This window comes from Archocentrus centrarchus, chromosome 20 (genome assembly GCF_007364275.1).
Source record: "Archocentrus centrarchus isolate MPI-CPG fArcCen1 chromosome 20, fArcCen1, whole genome shotgun sequence".
NCBI lineage: Eukaryota > Metazoa > Chordata > Actinopteri > Cichliformes > Cichlidae > Archocentrus > Archocentrus centrarchus.
In genome coordinates, this window is record NC_044365.1 from 4057424 (window position 1) to 4079570 (window position 22147).

At 42.0% G+C, this 22147-nt stretch overlaps 2 protein-coding genes across 2 annotated transcripts; both read right to left on the reverse strand.

Moving 5' to 3' along the window:
* Positions 1-4067: 4067 nt before the first annotated feature.
* LOC115799333 (ZP domain-containing protein-like) lies at positions 4068-8672 on the reverse strand. The gene is made up of 10 exons (XM_030756440.1): positions 8559-8672; positions 8000-8141; positions 7730-7873; positions 7582-7647; positions 7414-7472; positions 6254-6444; positions 5764-6164; positions 5335-5434; positions 4641-4836; positions 4068-4553 (listed from the first exon to the last, which is right to left on the reverse strand). The coding sequence occupies exons 2-10, from the start codon at positions 8095-8097 to the stop codon at positions 4411-4413; spliced, it is 1398 nt and encodes a 465-aa protein (XP_030612300.1). The 5' UTR covers positions 8098-8141; positions 8559-8672; the 3' UTR covers positions 4068-4410.
* Positions 8585-12615, reverse strand: LOC115799885 (uncharacterized). Its single transcript, XM_030757183.1, has 6 exons — positions 12478-12615; positions 11378-11583; positions 11084-11227; positions 9465-9603; positions 9005-9390; positions 8585-8942 (listed from the first exon to the last, which is right to left on the reverse strand). Exons 1-6 carry the CDS (start codon positions 12598-12600, stop codon positions 8585-8587), a joined length of 1356 nt encoding a protein of 451 aa, XP_030613043.1. The 5' UTR covers positions 12601-12615.
* Between the last annotated feature and the right edge of the window lie 9532 nt (positions 12616-22147).

Below are 22147 nucleotides of genomic sequence, written 5' to 3' on the forward strand. Positions count from 1 at the left end.
GAGCTAGGGAGAGCTGACTGCGTGGAGACAGACTGAGAGCTAGGGAGAGCTGACTGCGTGGAGACAGACTGAGAGCTAGGGAGAGCTGAGGCTGAGGGAGACCCTGCTGCTGCCGCTAACGCTGAAAACCGATGCGAAGGCTTGGACCTGGTTGCCCCCACCCGCGGAACAGGAACGGGTGCAGAGGTCAGCCCGTCCGTGGCTGCCCCCACCCGCGGAACAGGAACGGGTGCAGAGGTCAGCCCGTCCGTGGCTGCCCCCACCCGCGGAACAGGAACGGGTGCAGAGGTCAGCCCGTCCGTGGCTGCCCCCACCCGCGGAACAGGTACGGGTGCAGAGGTCAGCCCGTCCGTGGCTGCCCCCACCCGCGGAACAGGTACGGGTGCAGAGGTCAGCCCGTCCGTGGCTGCCCCCACCCGCGGAACAGGTACGGGTGCAGGGGGAGCTGGAGCCAAGGGAGCGGGAGCAGGGTGAGCAGAGGGAGCTGGAGCTAACTGAGGGGTCTGAGACTGCGACTGAGGAGGAGCTGGAGCTACAGCTGACTGGGAACACTGCGACTGAGGAGGAGCTGGAGCTACAGCTGACTGGGAACACTGCGACTGAGGAGGAGCTGGCGCTACAGCTGACTGGGGAGACGAGAAGGCTGGAGCTACAGCTGAGGTCTGTGGTGCTGGCTGTGGATGAAGGGTGGTGATGACAAAGTCTTTCACGAGCCCATGCAGAGAGTCCAGCAGCCAAGGATGGTCACACACTAGCCCTTGCAGTTTGGCTGTGATAGCTTTTTGCTCAATCTCGCATGGGTCAGACAGCAGCTCAAAGACCAACGAGTCCACCCACCGAATGATGGTCTGCTTTGCCACCTCAGGGAGGGGAAAAGCAGCGGGGTCCTGTGAACGTCTGTCCTTGTTAGTGGGTTGTTTTGTTCTGTTGGGCCGAGATGCATGAGTTTCTGCCTCCAAAATGTCCACCATCAGGGGAGAATCGATTATCTCTACATCGGCGGGTAGCCAAGAGAGATCTGGCTGGCAGCTGGTGGTGTGAGAAAGCCCCTTATCCCAAACGGTTGTGATACTGGAGTCAGTCTTACTCACAGAGACGGTAGTTTGCGCATGACGCTGTGACAATATCCGCGGCGTTATACCGCTCGGGTCTGGGGGGGCCCCCCACCGATGCTGCCGGGAACTCCCCCTCCTCCGTGGCCGCCGCGACTGCAGTGGAAGGGGGAAGCCAGTGAGCGGAGCCGCAGATGAAGGACGCTGACGGGCACTGTTCTGAAATGCTGGGCCCCCCAGCGCCAGACGAGTGCCGTTGAAGTAGCCGGAGCTAGCCAGGTCTTTAGTATGGTCGCGTCGCTCTGTCATGGCCGGGGAGGAAACAGGCGAGGAATGGCTGACACGAAGGACTCCAGAAGTCAGCGTAACTTAAAAGGGATTTATTTAAGCAGGGGAAAAACAAATACAAAAATCTTGGAAGGGAGACGACGGGCAAACACAGGGAACACACGGGCACACAACATCAACGACGTGACCAGGAGCATGGGAAACACAAGACTTAAATACACAGAGGGGCTGATGAGGGAAGAGGAAACAGGTGGGCACACAGGTGATTATGATTACCCTAACGGGGGGAAAGCAAAACTGAAGACAAGGAACAGACGACCATCAAAGTAAAACAGGAAGCCAGAAGGGGGAGACAAAGACGCAGACGCAGACTAGACACCAGGAAAACATGTGGAACAAGACGACAACATAGAAACCGAGAAAATAACAAACACCAAGAAAACATAACACTGGGCCACCGGCCCAGGACATGACAGCTTTGTCAAACACCACATGTAGGTGTTGTTAATCTACTGCACTGATGCTGAACTTTATTGGGAGTTTATTGCAGAATTTATTTTTGGAGTTGATATTTTTCTTTGTTTCTGCCTGTTGATGTTCATGTGTTCCTAATATCACACACATTTAACATGTAGTGCTGCTGTCTTGTGAACAGTTGGTTGTTGAATATATTTCTGTAACCCTAATATGCTAGGCGATCGCTGCTGAAGCACCGGTTACTTGCCGTTACTAGTGGTGAACAGCTGGTTAAGACGTAGCATGTCAGCACAGAGTCAGCTGATCAAAGGTGCTTTGATCAGTTGGCTTCTTACCATAACTGACCATTTGTCCTGTCGGAAAAATTCAAATGGTTCCTGAAATCTCAGAAACTGCACTTCACAGCAGTATAGGGGTATTACAGTATTTGTTGCTGAAGTCCGCAAACGGCGGCACTTTTGAAGTACACTGTGTCACATTTGAGATATTTGGAGGTACAAGGTTAAAGGGTATCTTTTATTGAGTTTTCATTACACAATAGTCACAAAACTAACTGAATTAGAGAGAAAAAAAGTTTAAATGAGCTAAAACTAAACTATAATATAAAATCCCAAACTATTATAACCCTTGTTTGGAGAAAGAAGAATGCTGAGTTGCATCCCAAGAATACCATACCTACTGTGAAGCATGGGGGTGTAAACATCATGCTTTGGGGCGTTTTTTCTCCAAAGGGGACAGGACGACTGATCCGTGTTAAGGGAAGAATGAACGGGGCCATGTATCATGAGATTTTAAGCCAAAACCTCTTTCCATCAGTGAGAGCATTGAAGATGGGATGTGGCTGGGTATTCCAGCATGACAATGATCCCAAACACACCGCTCGGGCAACGAAGGAGTGGCTCCGTAAGAAGCATTTCAAGGTCCTGGAGTGGCCTAGCCAGTCTCCAGACCTCAACCACACAAAAAATTTGTGGAGGGAGTTGAAAGTCTGTATTGCCCAGCGACAGCCCCAAAACATCACTGCTCTAGAGGAGATCTGCATGGAGGAATGGGCCAAAATACCAGCTACAGTGTGTGCAAACCTGACTTACAGGAAACTTTTGACCTCTGTTATTGACAACAAAGGTTATCTTACAAAATACTGAGTTAAATTATAGGACACTGTATAATACCAGAGAGACACCATCAACCGGAACCAAATTCCTTGTGTGTGTAAACATACTTGGCCAAAATAAACCTGATTCTGATTCTGATTCTGATTCTGGTTCTGGTTCTGGTCTGCCAAGAGTCACTCTCATTTCATCAGTCCATAAAAACTTTGAAAAATCTGTCTTCAAACATTTCTTGGACCAGTCTAGAAGCTTCAGCTTATGTGACTTGTTCAGTGGTGGTCGGGTTTCAGCCTACCTTACCTTGGCCATGTCTCTGAGCACTGAACATCTTGTACTTCTAGATACTCCAGGTAGGTTGTAGTTCTGGAATATGACAGAACTGGAAGATAGTGTTTCCCGTCACCTTCACGTTTGATTTTTCTCAAATCCTTAGTGGTTAATTTGCGTCTTTTTTTTTTCTCAACTCATTATTTGTGACCCTGTTGACTATTTGCAACAAAACGTTTGGGCTTCTCTGATCACACCCCAATATCTTAGCAATTTTGGTAATTTCTGACTTTTCGGAGTAATTTAAATCTCTTTTTTGGCCCATTTAGCCCAAAGATAAAAGCTGCCTAATAATTATCCACACCTTGATATATGGGGGTGTTGACCTCCTTAGGCCACACCATTACACAGATACACAGAACACCTGCTATACTTAAACCCATAATGCATTCCAGTTTATCCAGCTTGGAGTTAGAAAATATGGCTAAAAATGATGATATGGTCAAAATACTCAACTGCCTTATAACTGTACACACAGTGTATATTAACTAAAGTTGTACCCAGGAGTGGGTTACATTTCACTACAAAATAATCAAGTTGAGCACAACAGCAGGATGTCCACAGATCAATTTTTGGCTTGACAAAACCTTCTTTTAAAGATTTGAGATATTAATTTAGATTGTGAAGAAACAGAAGAACATAAAAGAAAAGCACTTTAACATGCAAGAGTGTTTTTATTGATCGATAACAAAAATGATTAATAACTGATTAAATGTGGGCCATACAAATTTATTTGAAGACATGAGGTCTTTGCAGTGATTATGAGCAAAGAGGAGATCGCATCAAAAATCACACTTCTTTTAAATCACACTGTTATAATAAAATCCACTGTAAAGCTCCATGAGCTTGTGGGCAAATCATTCAATAGCTCATCATCTGAAATCCTTTTTTCTAGTTGCAGTGATGACATTTCTCTCCCACCTTAAAGCTTACAAATAGAGACTAAAATTTTCCCAACCATACCCTACAATATAAAGCACACAAGGTGGCTGCTGTTTGGCCCTATAGAAATAAAACTGAATTCAACTGATTTGAATTTACTTTGAAATTGATTCATTTAAATGCAAAATTTAGAAGATCCATGAACACCAAAAACCTGAGAGCACGATGATCAAAATCGATTCAAAATCGATTCAAATCGATTCACTGCTGTCTTAACTTTCACATGAGGGCAAAGGCTGGTACTTGACCTTTGACATTTTGGACCTGTACATGGCCACACCACAGATCATACCAACAGCAACAAGGAGACATCCAGCGATGAAGACCAGGTTCAGGTCCAGGTTCAGGTTGTTCCCTGTAAAGAACATTTGTAGTTCAGTATTGTTCTCAGAGCTTGAACAAAGCAGCTGTATTATTAAGGAAGCACTTTCTGTTTCCATACCTGCAGTGCTGCTGATGTCTGCTGACCGCTTCAAGCGCAGGGGACCCTGGGAAATGAAGTGCTGTGCAGTCTGGAAGGCAGCATCCCTCTTTCTGACGTGGTGGTGATCATTTGATGTGGAGTTGATGCATCCCTGTGAGCACCTGGTGTTGGGGTCTCCAGCCTTACACATGATTACTGAACAGCTGATGTATACCTGAAAGAAACAGGACACACTGTCAGTATACCAGCAAGCAAACAATAACCGCCTCTAGTGGAAAAAAGAGCAGAACTGCAATCAAACCTTCGGTTCCACATCCCATTAAACCAAAAAGCATTTGTCTGGATATAAAACATCTGAGCGCTCTAATATGTATAAAATGTATACAGTCAGGTTCAGGTGTTTCAGGATAACGAAATTTTTAAAAATAATTCTGCCTCTGTTCTCCACCACAGTGGATTTTAGATCACACAGTAAAGATGTGATTGAAATCTTAGACTTGAAGCTGAAAGTCTGAGCTTGAAATTTTCATTTAACCTACACAAACTGTAAGTAAAATTCTCTCAAGGGGATAGGATACTGGTGTTGACATTTATAATGTTACAGTGGTGAAATCCACTAAAGAACCTCACCCAAAATTATAAATATTGACCTGGAAATTTTCAATAAATGGAATTTAAAACTACACTCACAAAGATTAAAGACATTCTTTACCTGATCGTACAAGCCGATGAACTTGAAGGCCTCAATGCAGAATCGAAACTGCCTCTTGTTGTCAGTGGCATGGACCATCACAGTTGGGTCCACTGGACACCTAATCAGAGAAGAACACAAAGACAGGAAACATGCGTGCTGTAACTCCATGGCTTGTAATCAAAGCTGCTGTAGAGGCAGCGGGAATGCACGGTTACTGCAACATCCACCAGCATTTAATTTTAAACATTTAATTAGAAAGAGAGATGGAAACCAGGATTCTGGTTTATATATTATCCCAGAGATGGCTTTTCATGTTAAGCATGGCCAATTTTAATCATCTGAAAGGTGAAACACTCAAGAGGAAGGGACAATTCAGGTCCATTGAGACATCAATTATGGATCGATAAACTCTGAAAGTGCAGATAGAAAACATGTTTTCATGCCTACCCATCTTCAATGATGGAGTAGATTGGGTGGTAGTTGGGGTTGTCATATGGTGAGGCTCTGCAGGACTCCACAAATATCTCGGTGTCACTGACCGTAGTGGAAGCATCTATCTCCATGTAAATCTTCTGCCCCACATCATACTCCAGAGGGTATGAATTTGGATCAATCATGTTTTGGAACTGGTTGTTGGGGTAGAACTCAAACTGGTAGGTGAACTTGCCAAAGCCTTTGTCCCACACTTCCACGCTCTTCCTGTGTGCTGTGAAGCCCAGAGACACATTTCCCTTTTTGGGATACTGACAGTAGAACTCGACTTCGAGGTGATGCTTCCTGGTGATCAGATCTCTGCTGTCATCCACTGTGGTGATTTCATTCTTGAAAATGAGATTTTCTGCATCCTCCTGCAGAGTGAAATATTACTTTTTCAGTCCTCACTCTGATATGTGAAAACCCCAAACAGAATAGCAGTGTGTGAGTGAGCTCTGGGTACCTCGAGCTGAGTGCCACAGGCATTGAGAGGGATGACACCAATGATGTGAGTGCTGTTGGAGTATCTCTCGAGGCTGCAGAGGGTGTTGCTGGATTCACTGAGGCGCAGATGATTCTCATGGAGTCCATTGAAGGATGATTTCTCAACCTCTACTGTCATTGTAGACTCAGTGCAGATCACATTGGTTTTAACTGAGACAAACACAAAAAACACATTTTACACTAAAACCAAATGCTGCCAGAAATATGTGGTATTTAATTCCACAGAAATAGTTGGGGCACTAAATAAAAACAGAATGTAGTGATTTGCAAATCTCATAAATTATTCAGAATAAAGCATAGAAAAAATAGCAAATTTTTGACTAGAGGAAATGTACCATTTTAGGAAAATGAGCCCATTTTAAACCTGAAGACAGCAACATATGTCTAAAAAGTTGTAAGAGCAGTGTTTCCTATATCCCCTCACCTCAACTCGTCACAGCAGATGACTGCCCCTCCCTGAGCCTGGTTCTGCTCGAGGTATCTGTCAGTTAAAAACGAGTTTTTCCTTCCCACTGTCGCCAAATGCTTATTCATAGGGGGTTGTTTTCACTGTTAGGGTTTAGTCTGTAATTATTGTTTGATCCTTACAATAAAAAGTGTCCTGAGGCGACTGTTTTTATGTACATCATAGACAAAATCTTAAGTTTTGGGTAATTGAGGTTGTACTTGATGTGATGAATTACATGAAATTTGGTTCCATTTAGCAGCAGTGGGAAGGAAGAACTCCCTTTTAACAGGAAGAAAGCTGTAGCAGAACCAGGCTCAGGGAGGGAAAGCATCTACCACAGTTTGGGGTGGGTGGGGAAAGAGAAAATGTATACTTGACACACTTATGATTTCCAGCTGATTGCATATATAAGATTTTTGTGTTGATGTCTTTCTGCTGTCTACTGGTCAAAATTTTTATTGCAGGATTAAGGTGTCGTTAAAATAAAGAGAAGCCCCTCTTCTTTTCCACTGTTAAAATCTTACGTGAAAAGGTCTATTATTTTTTAAAAATCACTATTAAAATACAGCATTTTGTTGACTATAATGGTTCAAAATTTAATTTTCTGATGAATTACTGTAGGACAAAATGTAGGAGATATAGGAGAAAAATTGCGTTCTAGTTTGACTCACTTTCTTTCTTCCCAACTTGCAAGACAACACACCTCATCTCAGACTGATAGACGCCTGACCTGAGAAAACAATGGGATGATTTATTTTGTGAATAGTGTCGTTAATTATTCCACATTTATTTAAACTTTCAATACTTGGACACAACATAAGCAATAAAGAGCCACTTACTGTGAGGTTGGGGTAGCAAAATGGGAATGAGAGTGGGTATAGCCCAGAGAACTGGTTGCTGCTGACCTGTAAAAGCCAGAAAGATTTCAAATGTGGATTTTCTCTTTCAAACTATTTCTGTTATGAAAGAACGTAAACCAAAGCTAACCCTGTGGCTGATTCAACAGCAAAGCAGACTGGGAAATAATCTCCCAGGTCGCTTGAGAGTGGAGTCCACCGCAGGACAAACTCATCATGTGTGGTTCTGTGCTTAGTCATATTCATTGGCCCGCTGATGATGATGTCTTGTATTCTGTGAGAAAAAAGCACAAAGAAACAACAAAGATTTCTTCATTAGTACTGATCTGATCTTTCTCTCTGATGATGTGATAGTGATGCTTAGCTGCCATCAGGCCTCATTCATCTTTGCCTCACTCACGCTGCATATGATGCCTGTGCTTTGATTCTGATCTCAACCTCTTTGTTGACCTCTGCATGAATCTGTTCTCCATTTGCAGGTGTTGGGTGCACAAACATTGGCAAATACAGCCCCTCCTGGCATGAAGGAACCGGCGGATCCACTGGAGTAAAGTAAAATAGGAAAGTTACAAAGGGGGCGTTGATTCTTGGCTCACTAAAGAATGCCCATCCAAGTGCAAACAAGTGCTCCCTAATATCACATTTTAAAGATAAACTAAGGATCAAGTGTCCCTACATTTTATAATTTCTTTGGACCCCCCCCACCCCCACCCCAAACAAACAAAAACAAACTTAAAATTCTTAAAAATTGTAAAATGTAGTAACTGAATGTTAAAAGTCTGTCGTGATTAGCTGTTTCTACCCCAAATTCATTCCTAAGAGTAAATCCTAAAACAGTGGCTATATTCATGTGTAGTGAACATTAAAATAAAGCAGCGACATGCTGGAGACGCTGCTGCTGAGGACAGTGCAGGCTGCAGTGTGAAGTATCATTGCATCATGAGAAAAATCTTCCTTACCAAGAAAAGAGAACTGCAAAGGTAGTTTACTGAGGGGAGGAGTGGTGGCCTGCAAAGGTATTCTGGTAGTCCACCACCATGGGATAGTTGTAGTCACTTCTGTGGTAGTGGTTCTGGGTGTAGTTGTAGTTTCTTCTGCAGTAGTGGGGCTGAGTGTAGTTGTAGTTTCTTCTGCAGTAGTGGGGCTGAGTGTAGTTGTAGTTTCTTCTGCAGTAGTGGGGCTGAGTGTAGTTGTAGTTTCTTCTGCAGTAGTGGGGCTGAGTGTAGTTGTAGTTTCTTCTGCAGTAGTGGTTCTGAGTGTAGTTGTAGTTTCTTCTGCAGTAGTGGGGCTGAGTGTAGTTGTAGTTTCTGCTGCAGTAGTGGGGCTGAGTGTAGTTGTAGTCTCTGGATCCCATGGATGCTCCCACTCTGGAGTTATAATCTCTGGATCCCATGGATACTCCCACCCTGGAGTTGTAGTTTCTGCTGCAGTAGTGGTTCTGAGTGTAGTTGTAGTTTCTTCTGCAGTAGTGGGGCTGAGTGTAGTTGTAGTTTCTGCTGCAGTAGTGGTTCTGAGTGTAGTTGTAGTCTCTGGATCCCATGGATACTCCCACTCTGGAGTTATAATCTCTGGATCCCATGGATACTCCCACCCTGGAGTTGTAGTTTCTGTGTACCATGGGTTTGTGACCTGTCGTTTCCTCCTCCTTGCAGACAGTGGAGACCTGTAGGATCGGGAACCGTCTGTGTAGTTCAGACTGATGTGTCCTTGTGGGAAATCCTCCACCACTATCTCAAATGAACGAACGCTGGGGTCGGCATTAGTGTTTTGGTAGTGTAGTGTGCAGGAGTCCTAACAATGTGAACATTTGTAGTTAAAAGAGGAAAAGCACAAGTCAGTAACAGTGTATAAGAAAATAAACTAACCTGGTCCAAGTGGAAGCCTGGATTTTGGATACATTCGGCGCACTCCTGACTTCCTGGATTTCCATATCTGCATCTGACTTTGTCCCCATCAGGATCAAAGGACATCAGCCTGTATGTCCGCGGGCAGTTCTGAGGAACTCTTCAATAGAAACATTAACAAAATGTCTCAGACACGAGCATGTTTAAGCATTGTGTTGCAGATGAACACTAATCAAATAAGTAGAACAAATAACATCTGCATCTGGACATTTACACCCTAAGAAACTGCCAAATGCCAAGAAATGCAAAAAGTAAATATCCAGTTACTGGTAGAGTTGACATTCATAATCAGACACATTGCAAATTAAAAATAAAGTTCAGTTATTGATTATTATTGTGACCAGTGACCCCTATGGAAGATACACTAAGGGAACTAAGGTTTACCCTGCCTGGGATAGGGTTAGCAGGACCCGACCTGGAGCAAGGCCTAGGGAGGGAGCTCATGGGAGAGCATCTGGTGGCCAGGCAGAGGCTGTGCTGCCCAGCTGAGTACAGCCTAAAGAGGAGACTTGGACCCGCCCCTCAAAGCTCAAATACAGCTTTTCAAGCTGGTGTGTTTTTGTATTTCTGTCTGTCACACAGTGGTGTGGACATCTCATTCTCAATAACACATTTATCAGCACATCCTCTGGCTCACAGTGTTCCTGTGGATTAAGTAGCCAGCAGTTGTTTTTTGGTGAAAACAGTCCATTATTGTTGTCACTCTGCTGCATGGTGAAGCTGCTTGTCTGTCGTTGCTGCTCAGACAGCTAATTTGGTTAGATACTCACTAATTCGAGTCTGCACTGGGTCTTTGTGGGACTTAGTTGTGCAACTACCCGACATTTAGTCTTGTGTGAGTGGCATTACCTAATGGTCACGTGCTGGTGTTTTATCTGCGGTGCCAACAGAAAGAAAAAAATGCCGGGACATTTTTCCTTTCACTTTACCAACTCTGCAGCGTGGTGAGCAAACACATGGTGAGACACTCCCAGCTAAACCAGCGAGAGCAGAAAAAGTGATTTCATTTCAATCCACAGGGCTTTTAAATAAATGGCAAACACAAAATTGAATCACATTTTATCTATAATTTCAGTTTGTTTTCAGTTAGTTTTGTAAAATCACAATAAAGTTTCAGTTTTCACTTTTTCCTTTTAATTAATGTTTTAATTATTTCAGTTAAAATATGTGTTTCAATTTCAGTTTTTCTCTATATCTTTTGTTTTCATTAACTATAATAACTCTGCTCTTGGTGGGGTATTTTGGGCATATCCCTCTGAGAGGAGGCCCTGGGCAGATCCAGGACAGGCTGGAGAGATTACATCTCTCAGCTGGCTTGGGAACATCTTGGGGCCTCCCCTGATGAGCTGGGGAGAGGGAGGTCTGGGCTACTCTGCTAAGGCTGTTGCCCTGGTGGGATAAGTAGAAGAAAATGGATGGATGGATGGATGGATGGATGGATGGATACAGTTTGGTTATTAGACTTGAGAAAACTAAATGTGGTTTTGAGTGATGCAGGATTCACCACAGAAGAATTTTTTGAAATACTCCAGATTTCAGGTTAGAGCTTAACAGTTTTAATCAAATTTCAGGAAGCTTACCTTAGGAAAGGAAGGATGGCAATCTCTGGTGATCTGTTTGGTTGTTTAGTGTCAGATCTTTCTCCCAGATCAACAAGAGTGCTCAATGTCCATGAGTGGCCCCAACCATAGTAAATGTTGTGGACCCAGCAGCAGCTACTTGCCCTGGTGGGTTTGGAAATAAAATGATGAGCAGAAACCTCAACAGATTTAATGAATGAGATGCCTTCAAAGAATATGACATATGTATAGTCAATAATTGCACATCAATTTTAGGCATCAACAGTACTTCAAATAAAAAAATGAAATGCCCACCACATTTGAAAAGGTTTGTTGTCCCAGACAACCCGCGTGGTAACGGTCTCAGCTTCACACCATTGTCTGTTGTACATCGGAGCACTGGTGCTGCTGTCCAGTATTTTTCTCTGTGTACTGAAGGGATAGCCACAGTTGCTGTTGGAACAATACCAGTAGAGGGAGTAGTAACATCCGTCATATGTGTCTCTGTCCCGAATGTCCACCTTTGGAAAATATAAATTAAACATCTTAGTTCAGAGATCTGAGTCCCTAAATAAAACATTATTTAAGTTTTGTAAAACAAATCTTTCCCATCATGTCTCCTCTCTTTGATAAAAACACATTTTGTGAATCATTTGTTGTTTATTTGTGTTACAGAAATGGGCAGTTCATGATTCAACATTTGGAATTCTATTGAACATACGCTCATAATTCATATAAACTCACTGGGAATCCTGACCAGTTATTTTGGTTAAATGTTCCCTGTTACATCTCAAGATGGTTCTGCATATTTTTAGATCATGTGATTACCATTTCAGCACAAATGAAACATGTACTCCATGGGAGTCGTATCTACTGCCATTTATTAGTCAAGGCCTTTTGGCCTGTGTTGTTTTTTTTTTAATTTGATATTATTGTACATCACTTTGGTCAGTCCTGTTGTTTTTAAAAGTGCTTTATAAATAAAATGGTATATTATGGTAAAGCTCTTTTTGTATTTTGAGGTGAACATAATGAAAAATCCAACATTGTTATTATTAATTAAAATGAGAAAATTATTAGAAAAAGAGGAAAAACTGCAAAAATATTCATCTGGTTTCAATAAACATAAATCTGGCAACATACTTTTGACATTACTCGAATTCAGTACTTATGAGAAAAAAATCCTTTCCCTTAAGAAGATGTAACATTGAATAATTTATATCTTATGAAAATTAAAATGGCAAAATGGCTGCACAAAGGTCACTTTTGAATTTTCACTGTCTTTAAGGATGTTTGGATAAGTTGAGAAGTAGCAATTATATATATATATATATATATATCCTATCAAATAGGAGGGAGAACAGATTGACTAATTATTATTAATATTAAACATAATTCAAAGTTGTGTATCACACCTTAAATGATCCATCAGGGTTTTTTCCTTTGTAGGTGAAGGTCGTGGTTCCTCCAAAGTAATGAGAAGCAGACACCAGTGAGAGCAGGAGCAGCTGAAGCAGGAGTCTCAGTGTGGATCCCATGATGCTCCAAACCTGACTCTGTCCCTGCAGATGCTGCTCACATCTACCTGCAGCATCTTTATATACAAAGCAGGTCACAGTACTTCAACATTAGTGGCATGCACGCTATGTCAGAGAACAATAGGGAACGATCAAAACTGGTTTGAGTAAGAAAACATTCAAAAGCTTTGCTGTAATTCATGGGAACTTTGATTGGCATGCACAGCTGAGTAAATGAAGCCTCATTTCTGGTAAACATGCTCTATTTATACAGTGAATGAAAATTACCAAATCTGAACAGTGCATGATTCCCGACATATGATAATTCATTAACAGTGTATCAGATCTATATGTTACACAGCGCACATAATCAGATACAGACATTCTTTCTCCTTCATGAAGGTTTGACAACTATCAGCTTTTTTATAGTGCAATCCTTTACACTCAGGTATGTATGAATGTCACACAGTTCCCTTTATTTTATTTTAAAATGCTTTTACAAAACTTTTAAATTGTTCAGCTGATTTTTAAAAATGTTTTCTGTTCAGAAGGAACATATGCCTTGTCTCTACATTAAAAAAGTCTCTACAGACTGTGAACCTGTTCAGACCCTTTAAAGTTTAAATGAATGATACTTTATTGATCCCACAATGGGGAGATTACAGTTACATGGACACCCATCCAAGAAGACAAAAAAACATGGGGAGATAGGTGAACTGTGGCCATGCTGCCCCCTTCTGGAGGCGCTGCCATTAAAATACGGAAACAATAGCGGAAACATATACTGTAGGGATGAGTGAGGAAAAAAATCATCTCATACTTTGTATACATACACACATACACACCTTATACTGTGTATGTGTGTATGTATGTATACATACACACATACACAGTATAAGGTAACAAAAACCTCTGTGATAGTGCAAGAAGCACATGGCATAAAGCATGAGAGCACCAGGGTGGGGAGGGCAGGGATAAAGGGAGCCAGCTGAGGCCTTGGTGGAGGGTCGGGCTACTCTGAGCTGACTCAAACTCCCCTCCTCAGCTAACAGTTGTGATAAAATGTGGAATTTTCAGCTAGGTCAGGGAGTTCAGTCCAACACAGGTCAGAAGAAAACAAAACAGCAGGGACAAAACATCCAGGAGAACAATTTGATAAGTGGCAGTCCAAGGCCGTCAGGCAGCCAAATTCCTGATTTTACAACTAGTTTTGGGTACAGGCTGTACTGATTAATTTGACAGCCTTTAGTCTTTCTGGCACCTTTCTGTGGCAAAAAAAATGTAATTATCCGAATCCTCGTGGTTCGTTCCTTTTTTGTGCAGGAACAAATACATACATCTCCAAGATCTTACCCCTCCGAATCAGCTCCAGATATACAGAGTTGAGTCTGTACCTTCCTGCAATCCCGTCATAAGCAGCCTTACCAAGGCCCAACAGCTAACTAAACTTCCAAAAATGTAACGACAAGTCAGGTATCTCCAGGACCAATTAGGAGAAATCCTAGTGTCAATAAGCCAAATGTGCATGTCCTCCATTGACAGTACAGCCAGGCACGTCATCTTCCACCCACCCAGGAATCCATAACTTAGCCAGCTGGAATGTCAATTAATAAGAAGAAATATGTTTTTCCTTCCCCCAGTCTCCTCATGGTGAAAATTTTGATAAGAAAATAGCGCTGAGAGACCAGCTGACCAGATCCATAATTATAAATTCCACTTCAGAAGTTGTGTGAAGAGAGGCTCAGCAGAACAGGGTAAAGAAGGAAGTGCTGGGAGAGCAGAAAAGTGCTTCTGTCTCCGCTGAGGAGCAGGAGGGGCAAAAAAAGGAGCATCTGCTCAGTTTTGTCACTGTGCGTATTTTGTTACTTCATAAAAACTGTTTGTGTAACAGTTGGACAGCCAGCTTTACTGTGGCTTGTTTACTGTGTCATAGTACAAATACATGTATTTTTACATTGTAGCATTTCATATATATCAAACTCATATCAAAGCCAGAGCAAACAGTCAGACCCAAGAAAAGTTTTTTCACCAGATTAATCAACACCCTGAACTCAGTGCTGCACAAGATGGGGGCGCGCACAGACGCAGCGGCTCACGGCTCTTCCTTTCGTCTCCAATCTCATTGTACATCCTGTATAATGACAATAAAGGCATTCTATTCTATTCTATACACAATCACCCATTCTAACAGTGCAATACTAACATCTCTGTGCAATATTATATTATTCATACTGAACAATATCTATCACCCCTATAATGTACAATATCCAATATTTATTCACCAAGTGCAACACTTGCCCATCTTCATTTTTGTATACCTATTCTAAACAGGTCTGCTGCTTTACTTCCCAGTACCATAGATGGTGTATCTGGGACTCAAAATATAGCAGAGCTCTGGAGACAACATTATTCTGCCTTATTCAACTGTGTTAAAAGTGAACCCTATGAAACAGGACGCATTGCTAAGAGTGATACTGTGATAATCACCCCTATTGAAGTCCAGCAAGCTATAGCATATTTGTGTGAGAACAAGGCAGCAGGTTCAGATGGCATCTCAGTGGAGCATCTGAAGTACGTAAGTGAAAAAGCTGCTGTGCTTCTTGCATTGTGTTTCTCTGGGTTTATGACCCATGGACAATTGCCTGACTCCTTACTGTCTGTTACTCTGGTGCCTGTAATTAAGGACAAAACTGGCAAGGTTGGAAGCCTTAATAATTATAGACCAATAGCTTTAGCTAGTGTGACATCTAAAGTCCTTGAAAAAATTTTGCTTGATCGTCTCAATCAGTTTATTTGTACAACAGATAATCAATCTGGTTTTAAAACTGATTTTTGTATTTTTGGCCTGAAAGAGACAGTAAAAGCATATTTAAGGCAAAATTCATCTGTGTTAGTTGGGTTTATTGATGCCTCTAAGGCAGTGGTTCTCAAATCCAGGCCTCGTGGCCCAGTGTCCTGCAGGTTTTAGATGTGTCTCTGCTTCAACACACCTGAGTCAATTATAGAAGTCGTTAGCAGGACTCTGGAGAACTTGACTGGATACTGAGGAGGTAATTCAGCCATTTGATTCAGGTGTGCTGGATCAGGGACACATCTAAAACCTGTAGGACACTGGGCCACGAGGCCTGGATTTGAGAAACACTGCTCTAAGGCATTTGATCGGGTCGATCACTTCAAGTTGTTTAATAAATTAAAACAGAGAGGTGTTCCAGACAGTATAATAAGAATTTTAGTTTACTGGTATTCTAACCAGAAAATGCAGGTTAAATGGGGCAATACCATCTCTGCCTCCTTTGGTATGAGTAATGGTGTGCGACATGGATGATTTGTTGAAGCAATTATATCTCTGTAAAACTGGGTGTATGATTGGTGATACTCTGATTAATGACTTTAGTATGCCGATGATCTGGCTGTTCTCTCACCTACTAGTGCTGGCTTTCAGCAGTTACTGAAAGTCTGCTCTGATTATGGATTGAGATATGATGTGCAATACAGTGCTAGGAAAACTGTTGTGCTAATATGCAGGACTAAAGCAGATAAAAACCTTCGTTTTCCAGATTTCTGGCTGTCAGGGCAGAAGTTAAATATCTGCTCAAAAACCAAATATCTGGGTCACTACATCACAGATCAGCTCTGTGATGATCTGTGATGTAGTGACCCAGATATATTTGACATATATCAGCAGTGTCGCCTATTGTATGCTCAGGCAAACATTCTGGTGAGGAAATTTCACGTGTTCAGACGAGGTAACGATAAGTTTATTCAAAGCCTACATCTCTGTACACTGCTCCTTTGTGGTGTAAATTCAAAAAAGCTAGCATGCAGAAGCTTAGGGTTGCTTATAATGACTCTTTGAGAATTCTGCTTAAAAAGCCCAGGTTCAATAGTGCAAGTGAGATGTTTTGTAATGCGCAAGTCAGATAATTTCAGGCACTCATGAGAAATTTGATATACAAGTTTATGTGTCGTTTGTGCAGCTCCCAGAATAGTCTTATTGTAATAATGTTGTCACACTCTTCTGCTAGTGCACTACGCTACCAGTCGCCTTTGTGGAAACACTGGTATGCAAGTCTTTTATAATGTTGTTGTTGGTATGTATGGTTTTTGTTTTCTGTTTTTTATGTGTGTGTGGACTATGAGTCTGTAAAATAAATACATATCAAATTTCTTCCATTTATCCTGTTTCAGGGTGCAAAGCAGGATACACCCCGTACAAGACGCCAGCCTATCGTAGGGCTAACACAGAGAGACAGACAAACATTCACACCTATGGGCAATTTAGAGTGACCAGTTAACACTGGCCCAAGTAACTGCATGTCTTTGGACTGTGGGAGGAAACCCAGGTAGACACGGGGAGAACATGCAAACTCCACACAGCAAGAGGTCTGGGCCGAGGTGGAATCGAATCCAGACCTAGATGTTATTGTAGCTGTGAGGCAGCAGTGCTATCCACTATGCCACTGTGCTGCCCCAATTACATTAAAAAAAAAACAAAAAAACAAACTATTTATTTTATTTTTTTATAATGTATATTTTTTATACATTATATTTTTTCTGTATTTTTTAAAAGTTTTATTTTATATTTTTAGAAAGTTATTTTAAGGTCATGTTTAGTCTCACTTTTACAATAGAACAAAGAATCAATGAGTCCAAATGGACAAAAACTTCAATATAAAGCTCACGCTGCACTAAAGGTGGTGATCTTATCATTTCTGCCTCACAGTATTTGAATCTCAGTGGTTCCCTTCTGTGTTTATGGTCTACAATGAAAACATAGACATATCAGCTCTCAGGTGTTTAATACTCAGGTTTCTTTATTCAAAAGGTATTCCAAAAAACAAGAAACCTGTGCACCTGTTTTCATCACACAGTGGCAGTGTGCAAACAAAGCACAAGTATTTTGCTTTTTGTTTCTCTCTCACCTTTTGCCAGAACATAATGTGTTCATGAATTCCAGACCTCATCCATCTGGATCTGAGCCATTGTTCAGTTTTAGTTTCTTTTCTTTTTTATTCATAGGCACACATAAAAAAAAAAAAAAATGTGACAGGAGAGATCAGTAAGTGATACCTACACCCCGGTGTCAAAGAACGCAGTTTTTAAAAAGTGGGAATAAGGTCTAAAATCTTAAGAAAGTAAATATTTAGCTAAAATATTTATTTATAAATATTTAGACAACATTTTAATTTCTGGTTTCAGTTTAAAGTATTTTTTTAGTTTTACATTGATAACATTAATAATAATTTGATCAAAAACTGATAATGGAAATATTTTTAAATGGTTGGTTTGATAAAATCCTTCAACCTTTATTGGTGCTTTCAGAATTCACATCTTTTGGTCATATCAGTTAAAGATTCCAATTAATGACTTCATTGTCAGTATTCACAGCCCTGCATTTCTGGTGCAAACATTTGATTCTCTTTTCCACGTGTATATGTAACACAGTAGAGAAAGGTATTATATATTCTAGATGAATGGGCCAATAGGTTCGGCTATGGGAGCACAATGAGGTGTTTAAGTGACACACAAAGGCAGCTGGATAATTTTAAAGGACAACCAACTTTAGTGACATAAACCATAAAATTGACGAACAGTTGTACAAGGCTCACAATTATGAAAATGAAATTACACACAATAAAATACATAAAATAATAATACTACTTGGCCAAGTGCTAATTCTCAATATCAAATCTGTTGGGTGCACCCTGGTAATCTGAATTCCAAATTGTAATGGATAACAGAGCAACAGATTAATCAATTTCAGTTCCAATTCGGGTTCAACTCAACACCATTCACATGAGGAGGATTTCCTACACAGCAGGTTTTTATAATGTCTGAAATAAACTTGTCCAAAGGGTAATGTCCAAAATTCCAGGATGAAACAATAAGCAAAAAATGTCAGTCAGTGGTCTCGCGCATAACCAACTGTGTGTGAAGGTATGAGTGATACAGGCCTACCACACCGCAGGGTGCAGCAAGACTCCAAATGGAAAAGAAGGGATCCAGTTCTTTCTCTAAGTTCAGGTGGGAAGGCTCGCCATCACAGTCACAGGAGGAATCCACCTCAGGAACAATCCAGCATGGGAAAAAACCTGACCTGTCGACAGACAGGACCAGCAGAATAATAGAATTTCTATTAAGCTGTTCTAGCTTTAATCCTTAAATCAGATCTCTATAGACATCATAGTTGACATCAATCCATCATCAAAGCACTCAAATTTGCAATAAGACAATTGTCTTTCACTTCAGTGCAGTATTTCACTGCATTCCTAACCCACTTTGTTGTAGATTACACAAGCATTTTCCAAATACAACCTTAAAATATCACATTTTACCCAAAATCAGTAAAAGTTTACATTTGAATAATTAAACAGTTCAGATAAGGCTATTATTTAACAACAATGTGATAAACAGAACAAAAAACCTGAATGAAAGGCACATAATATGCTCACCGATCTCAATGCGACACGTTTGGGACAACAATATGGTGGCTCTCAGTCCGGACACGTGGGGCACTTCAGCTGAACGGGGAACGAGATGAACTTCAAGGAAACCAGTAGCCAATAAGAGCTAACAAGGCTAACGAGGTAGCTCTAACAGTGCTCGGCAGAAAACTGAAGCTCAATCTATTTACTCACTTCACGACTTCCAGCTTAGAAGTTAGATGGCAAACAGCAATTGCAATTGCAAAAGAGCTCGCCTCAAGTTCGTATCCAGTACTATAACCGTCTTAACACACTGACTCTCACGCTGCACAGCTTAGCAGTCTCCTCCTCATGGCGGATCTTCACGCTCACACAAACAATGCTACCGACACGGGGAAGGAGGGCGGGACCTACAGCGGCGGTCTGCATTCTGATTGGCTGATACACACCAGAACTAAACTTTTTTATTGGCCAGGTAGACTACCTAGCTTCCCTAACCCCTGCTTCTTAAAGAGGCATCCCCATTTTATGTGGGTTACACCCTCCCCTCTGAAGGGTATGCCCCTCCCTGGGCATCTGCAATGTGACACTGAGTCACACGGCTTACACATGCCTGACGGAATCACGAGATGCATTCTCAAAACCATTCAGGGAGCTAGTCAGTGCTTCACTAAGACCCTGGAAAAGAGAATTCACCACCATTATCAGAGGATTGCCTAGTTTCACATAATCCAATCTCTTAGGCTTTGTGTGCACTCTTTGAGAGCGACGAAGGGATGTTTCAGCATCCTGAAGTCCATCAGTCTGAAACTTTAAGGGTTCAGGCTGGACAGTAACAGGTGCTTATAGGCACAAACACACTTGACGTTCTTTATACTGACTATCAGAAACTTTCACCCTTTCAGCCTTTGATGAGTGGCTATCAGGCTGTTCTCAAAATACTTGAGATACGACAAAGAGAGTCTAACCGCAGCAGCCTTGGTTGTGCAAAACTAATAGGCAATCTGCCTAAAGTTGTCCCTGCAAGACAGACCGCTGTTGTTGAAGCCTTTGTTCATGTGGATCGTCTGAACATTCAAAGAGACGTCATTCTTGAGCAACCATCAGCTTCTTCTCTACCAAATGGCTTACTGGTTTCAGCGATTGCAGTAACTTTACCAAGCAAACGTTCATGTCATGTTCCTGTCGTACTAAGAAATGACACCAACCATGACATTGTCATTCCCCCTAAAACTATTGTGGCAGATGTTAGTGCTATAGTGCAAGTGCTACACAAAGAACATACTGTCAGAGAACCAGACTGTTCTCAGTCTCCAGCAAAGTCTTCCCAAGAGCTAAGCTTTGATTTTGGAGATTCACCTCTCTCCACTGAATGGAAAGAGCGAATAACAAACATGCTAAACAGTATGCCAAACGTCTTCTCTCAGAATGACCTGGACTTTGGCCATACTGATAAAGTTAAACACAGAATCAAGCTCAGTGATGAGACGCCTTTTAAGCAAAGGGCCCGTCCGATACACCCCAACGATGTGGATGCTGTGAGACAGCATCTACAGGAGCTCCTAGATTCTGGAGTCATACGGGAATCTGAGTCCCCATTTGCTTCCCCGATCGTTGTGGTTCGCAAAAAGAATGGCTCTGTTCGTCTGTGTGTGGATTACAGAAAGCTGAATATGCAGACCATTAAGGACGCCTACGCTCTTCCAAAATTGGAAGATGCTTTCACTGCACTTGCTGGTTCTAAGTGGTTCTCCGTCCTAGACCTCAAGTCTGGTTACTACCAGGTTGAAATGGAAGAAACAGACAAGCATAAGACTGCATTTGTGTGTCCAGTTGGATTCTGGGAATTCAACAGGATGCCCCAAGGAGTAACAAACGCACCTTCAACCTTCCAAAGACTGATGGAAAAGTGTGTTGGCGATATGAATCTAAAAGAAGTTTTAGTGTTCATTGATGACCTCATCATTTTCTCATCATCCTTGGAAGAGCATGAACAGCGCTTGCAGCGTGTCCTTGAACGACTGATGACATACGGTTTGAAACTGGCACCGGAGAAGTGCAAATTCTTTCAACCGTCAGTAAAATACCTTGGTCACATTGTCTCTGAGAGAGGTGTTGAAACCGACCCCGAGAAAGTTGAGGCCTTAAAGACCTGGCCGATCCCCACAAACCTTAAAGAGCTTCAATCCTTTTTGGGATTTGCTGGATATTATCGACGGTTCATTCAGGGGTACTCTGCTATTGTAAAACCACTTAATGAACTAACTTCCGGTTATCCACCACTCAGAAAGCTGAACAAGAGACAGAAGGTAAATCCAAGCTCAGAATATCGCAACCCAAAGGAGTCCTTTGGTCAGCGGTGGACATCCCAATGTCAGAAAGCTTTTGATGACATAATAAGGAAGCTAACATCAGCTCCAGTCTTGGGATTTGCAGACCCCCAACTTCCATATGTCCTGCATACAGATGCCAGCACTGTTGGCCTTGGGGCTGCATTGTATCAGGTTCAAGATGGTCAATCTCGAGTCATAGCTTTTGCAAGTCGAGGACTTTCCAAGAGCGAGAGGAAGTACCCGGCTCATAAGCTTGAATTCTTGGCCCTTAAATGGGCCATCACAGAAAAATTCTCTGGTTACCTATACGGTACAGATTTCACAGTGGTGACTGACAGCAACCCACTTACATATATTTTAACGTCTGCAAAGCTTGATGCGACAGGGTACAGGTGGTTGTCCAGTCTTTCTACCTACTCATTCAGTCTTCAGTACAGAGCGGGAAAGCAAAACCTAGATGCTGATGCACTTTCTCGCCGACCTAATGACCCACCAAAGGATGATTATGCATCCAAGAAAGAAAGTGAGAGAATCCGGCAGTTCACACTGTACCATCTGAGCAATCCTAACAGTCCAGAAACTGTTCCCCAGGAGGTGATTGAGGCTATTTGTGAACGTCATATGGTCACTTCACCTGTAGCTGATGTTCAAGCCGCCAATCCTGGGTTGACATTAGTTGAATCCCTCACTCACCAGTCCACAGCCATCCCCGACTGCTTCCAGCAGGAGCAAGTGGATGGGTCCCCTCTTGTCCATTCATTTTCAGAAGAAGAGTTGAGGCAAAAACAAACATCAGATCCTACTATCAAT

Bases quoted from the DNA above. Each gene is read 5' to 3' on its own strand.
- LOC115799333 (XM_030756440.1), bottom strand. From the start codon at position 8,097: ATGTTTGTGCACCCAACACCTGCAAATGGAGAACAGATTCATGCAGAG. The intron at 7,648-7,729 runs GTTAGCTTTGGT...TGGCTTTTACAG, and splicing joins GCTGTTGAATCAGCCACAGG to GTCAGCAGCAACCAGTTCTC. The intron at 5,435-5,763 runs GTAGGCATGAAA...TTCTCTGATTAG, and splicing joins TACTCCATCATTGAAGATGG to GTGTCCAGTGGACCCAACTG.
- LOC115799885 (XM_030757183.1), bottom strand. From the start codon at position 12,600: ATGGGATCCACACTGAGACTCCTGCTTCAGCTGCTCCTGCTCTCACTG. The intron at 11,584-12,477 runs GTGTGATACACA...TATTTTCCAAAG, and splicing joins ACCCTGATGGATCATTTAAG to GTGGACATTCGGGACAGAGA. The intron at 9,391-9,464 runs GTTAGTTTATTT...TCACATTGTTAG, and splicing joins CAGGCTTCCACTTGGACCAG to GACTCCTGCACACTACACTA.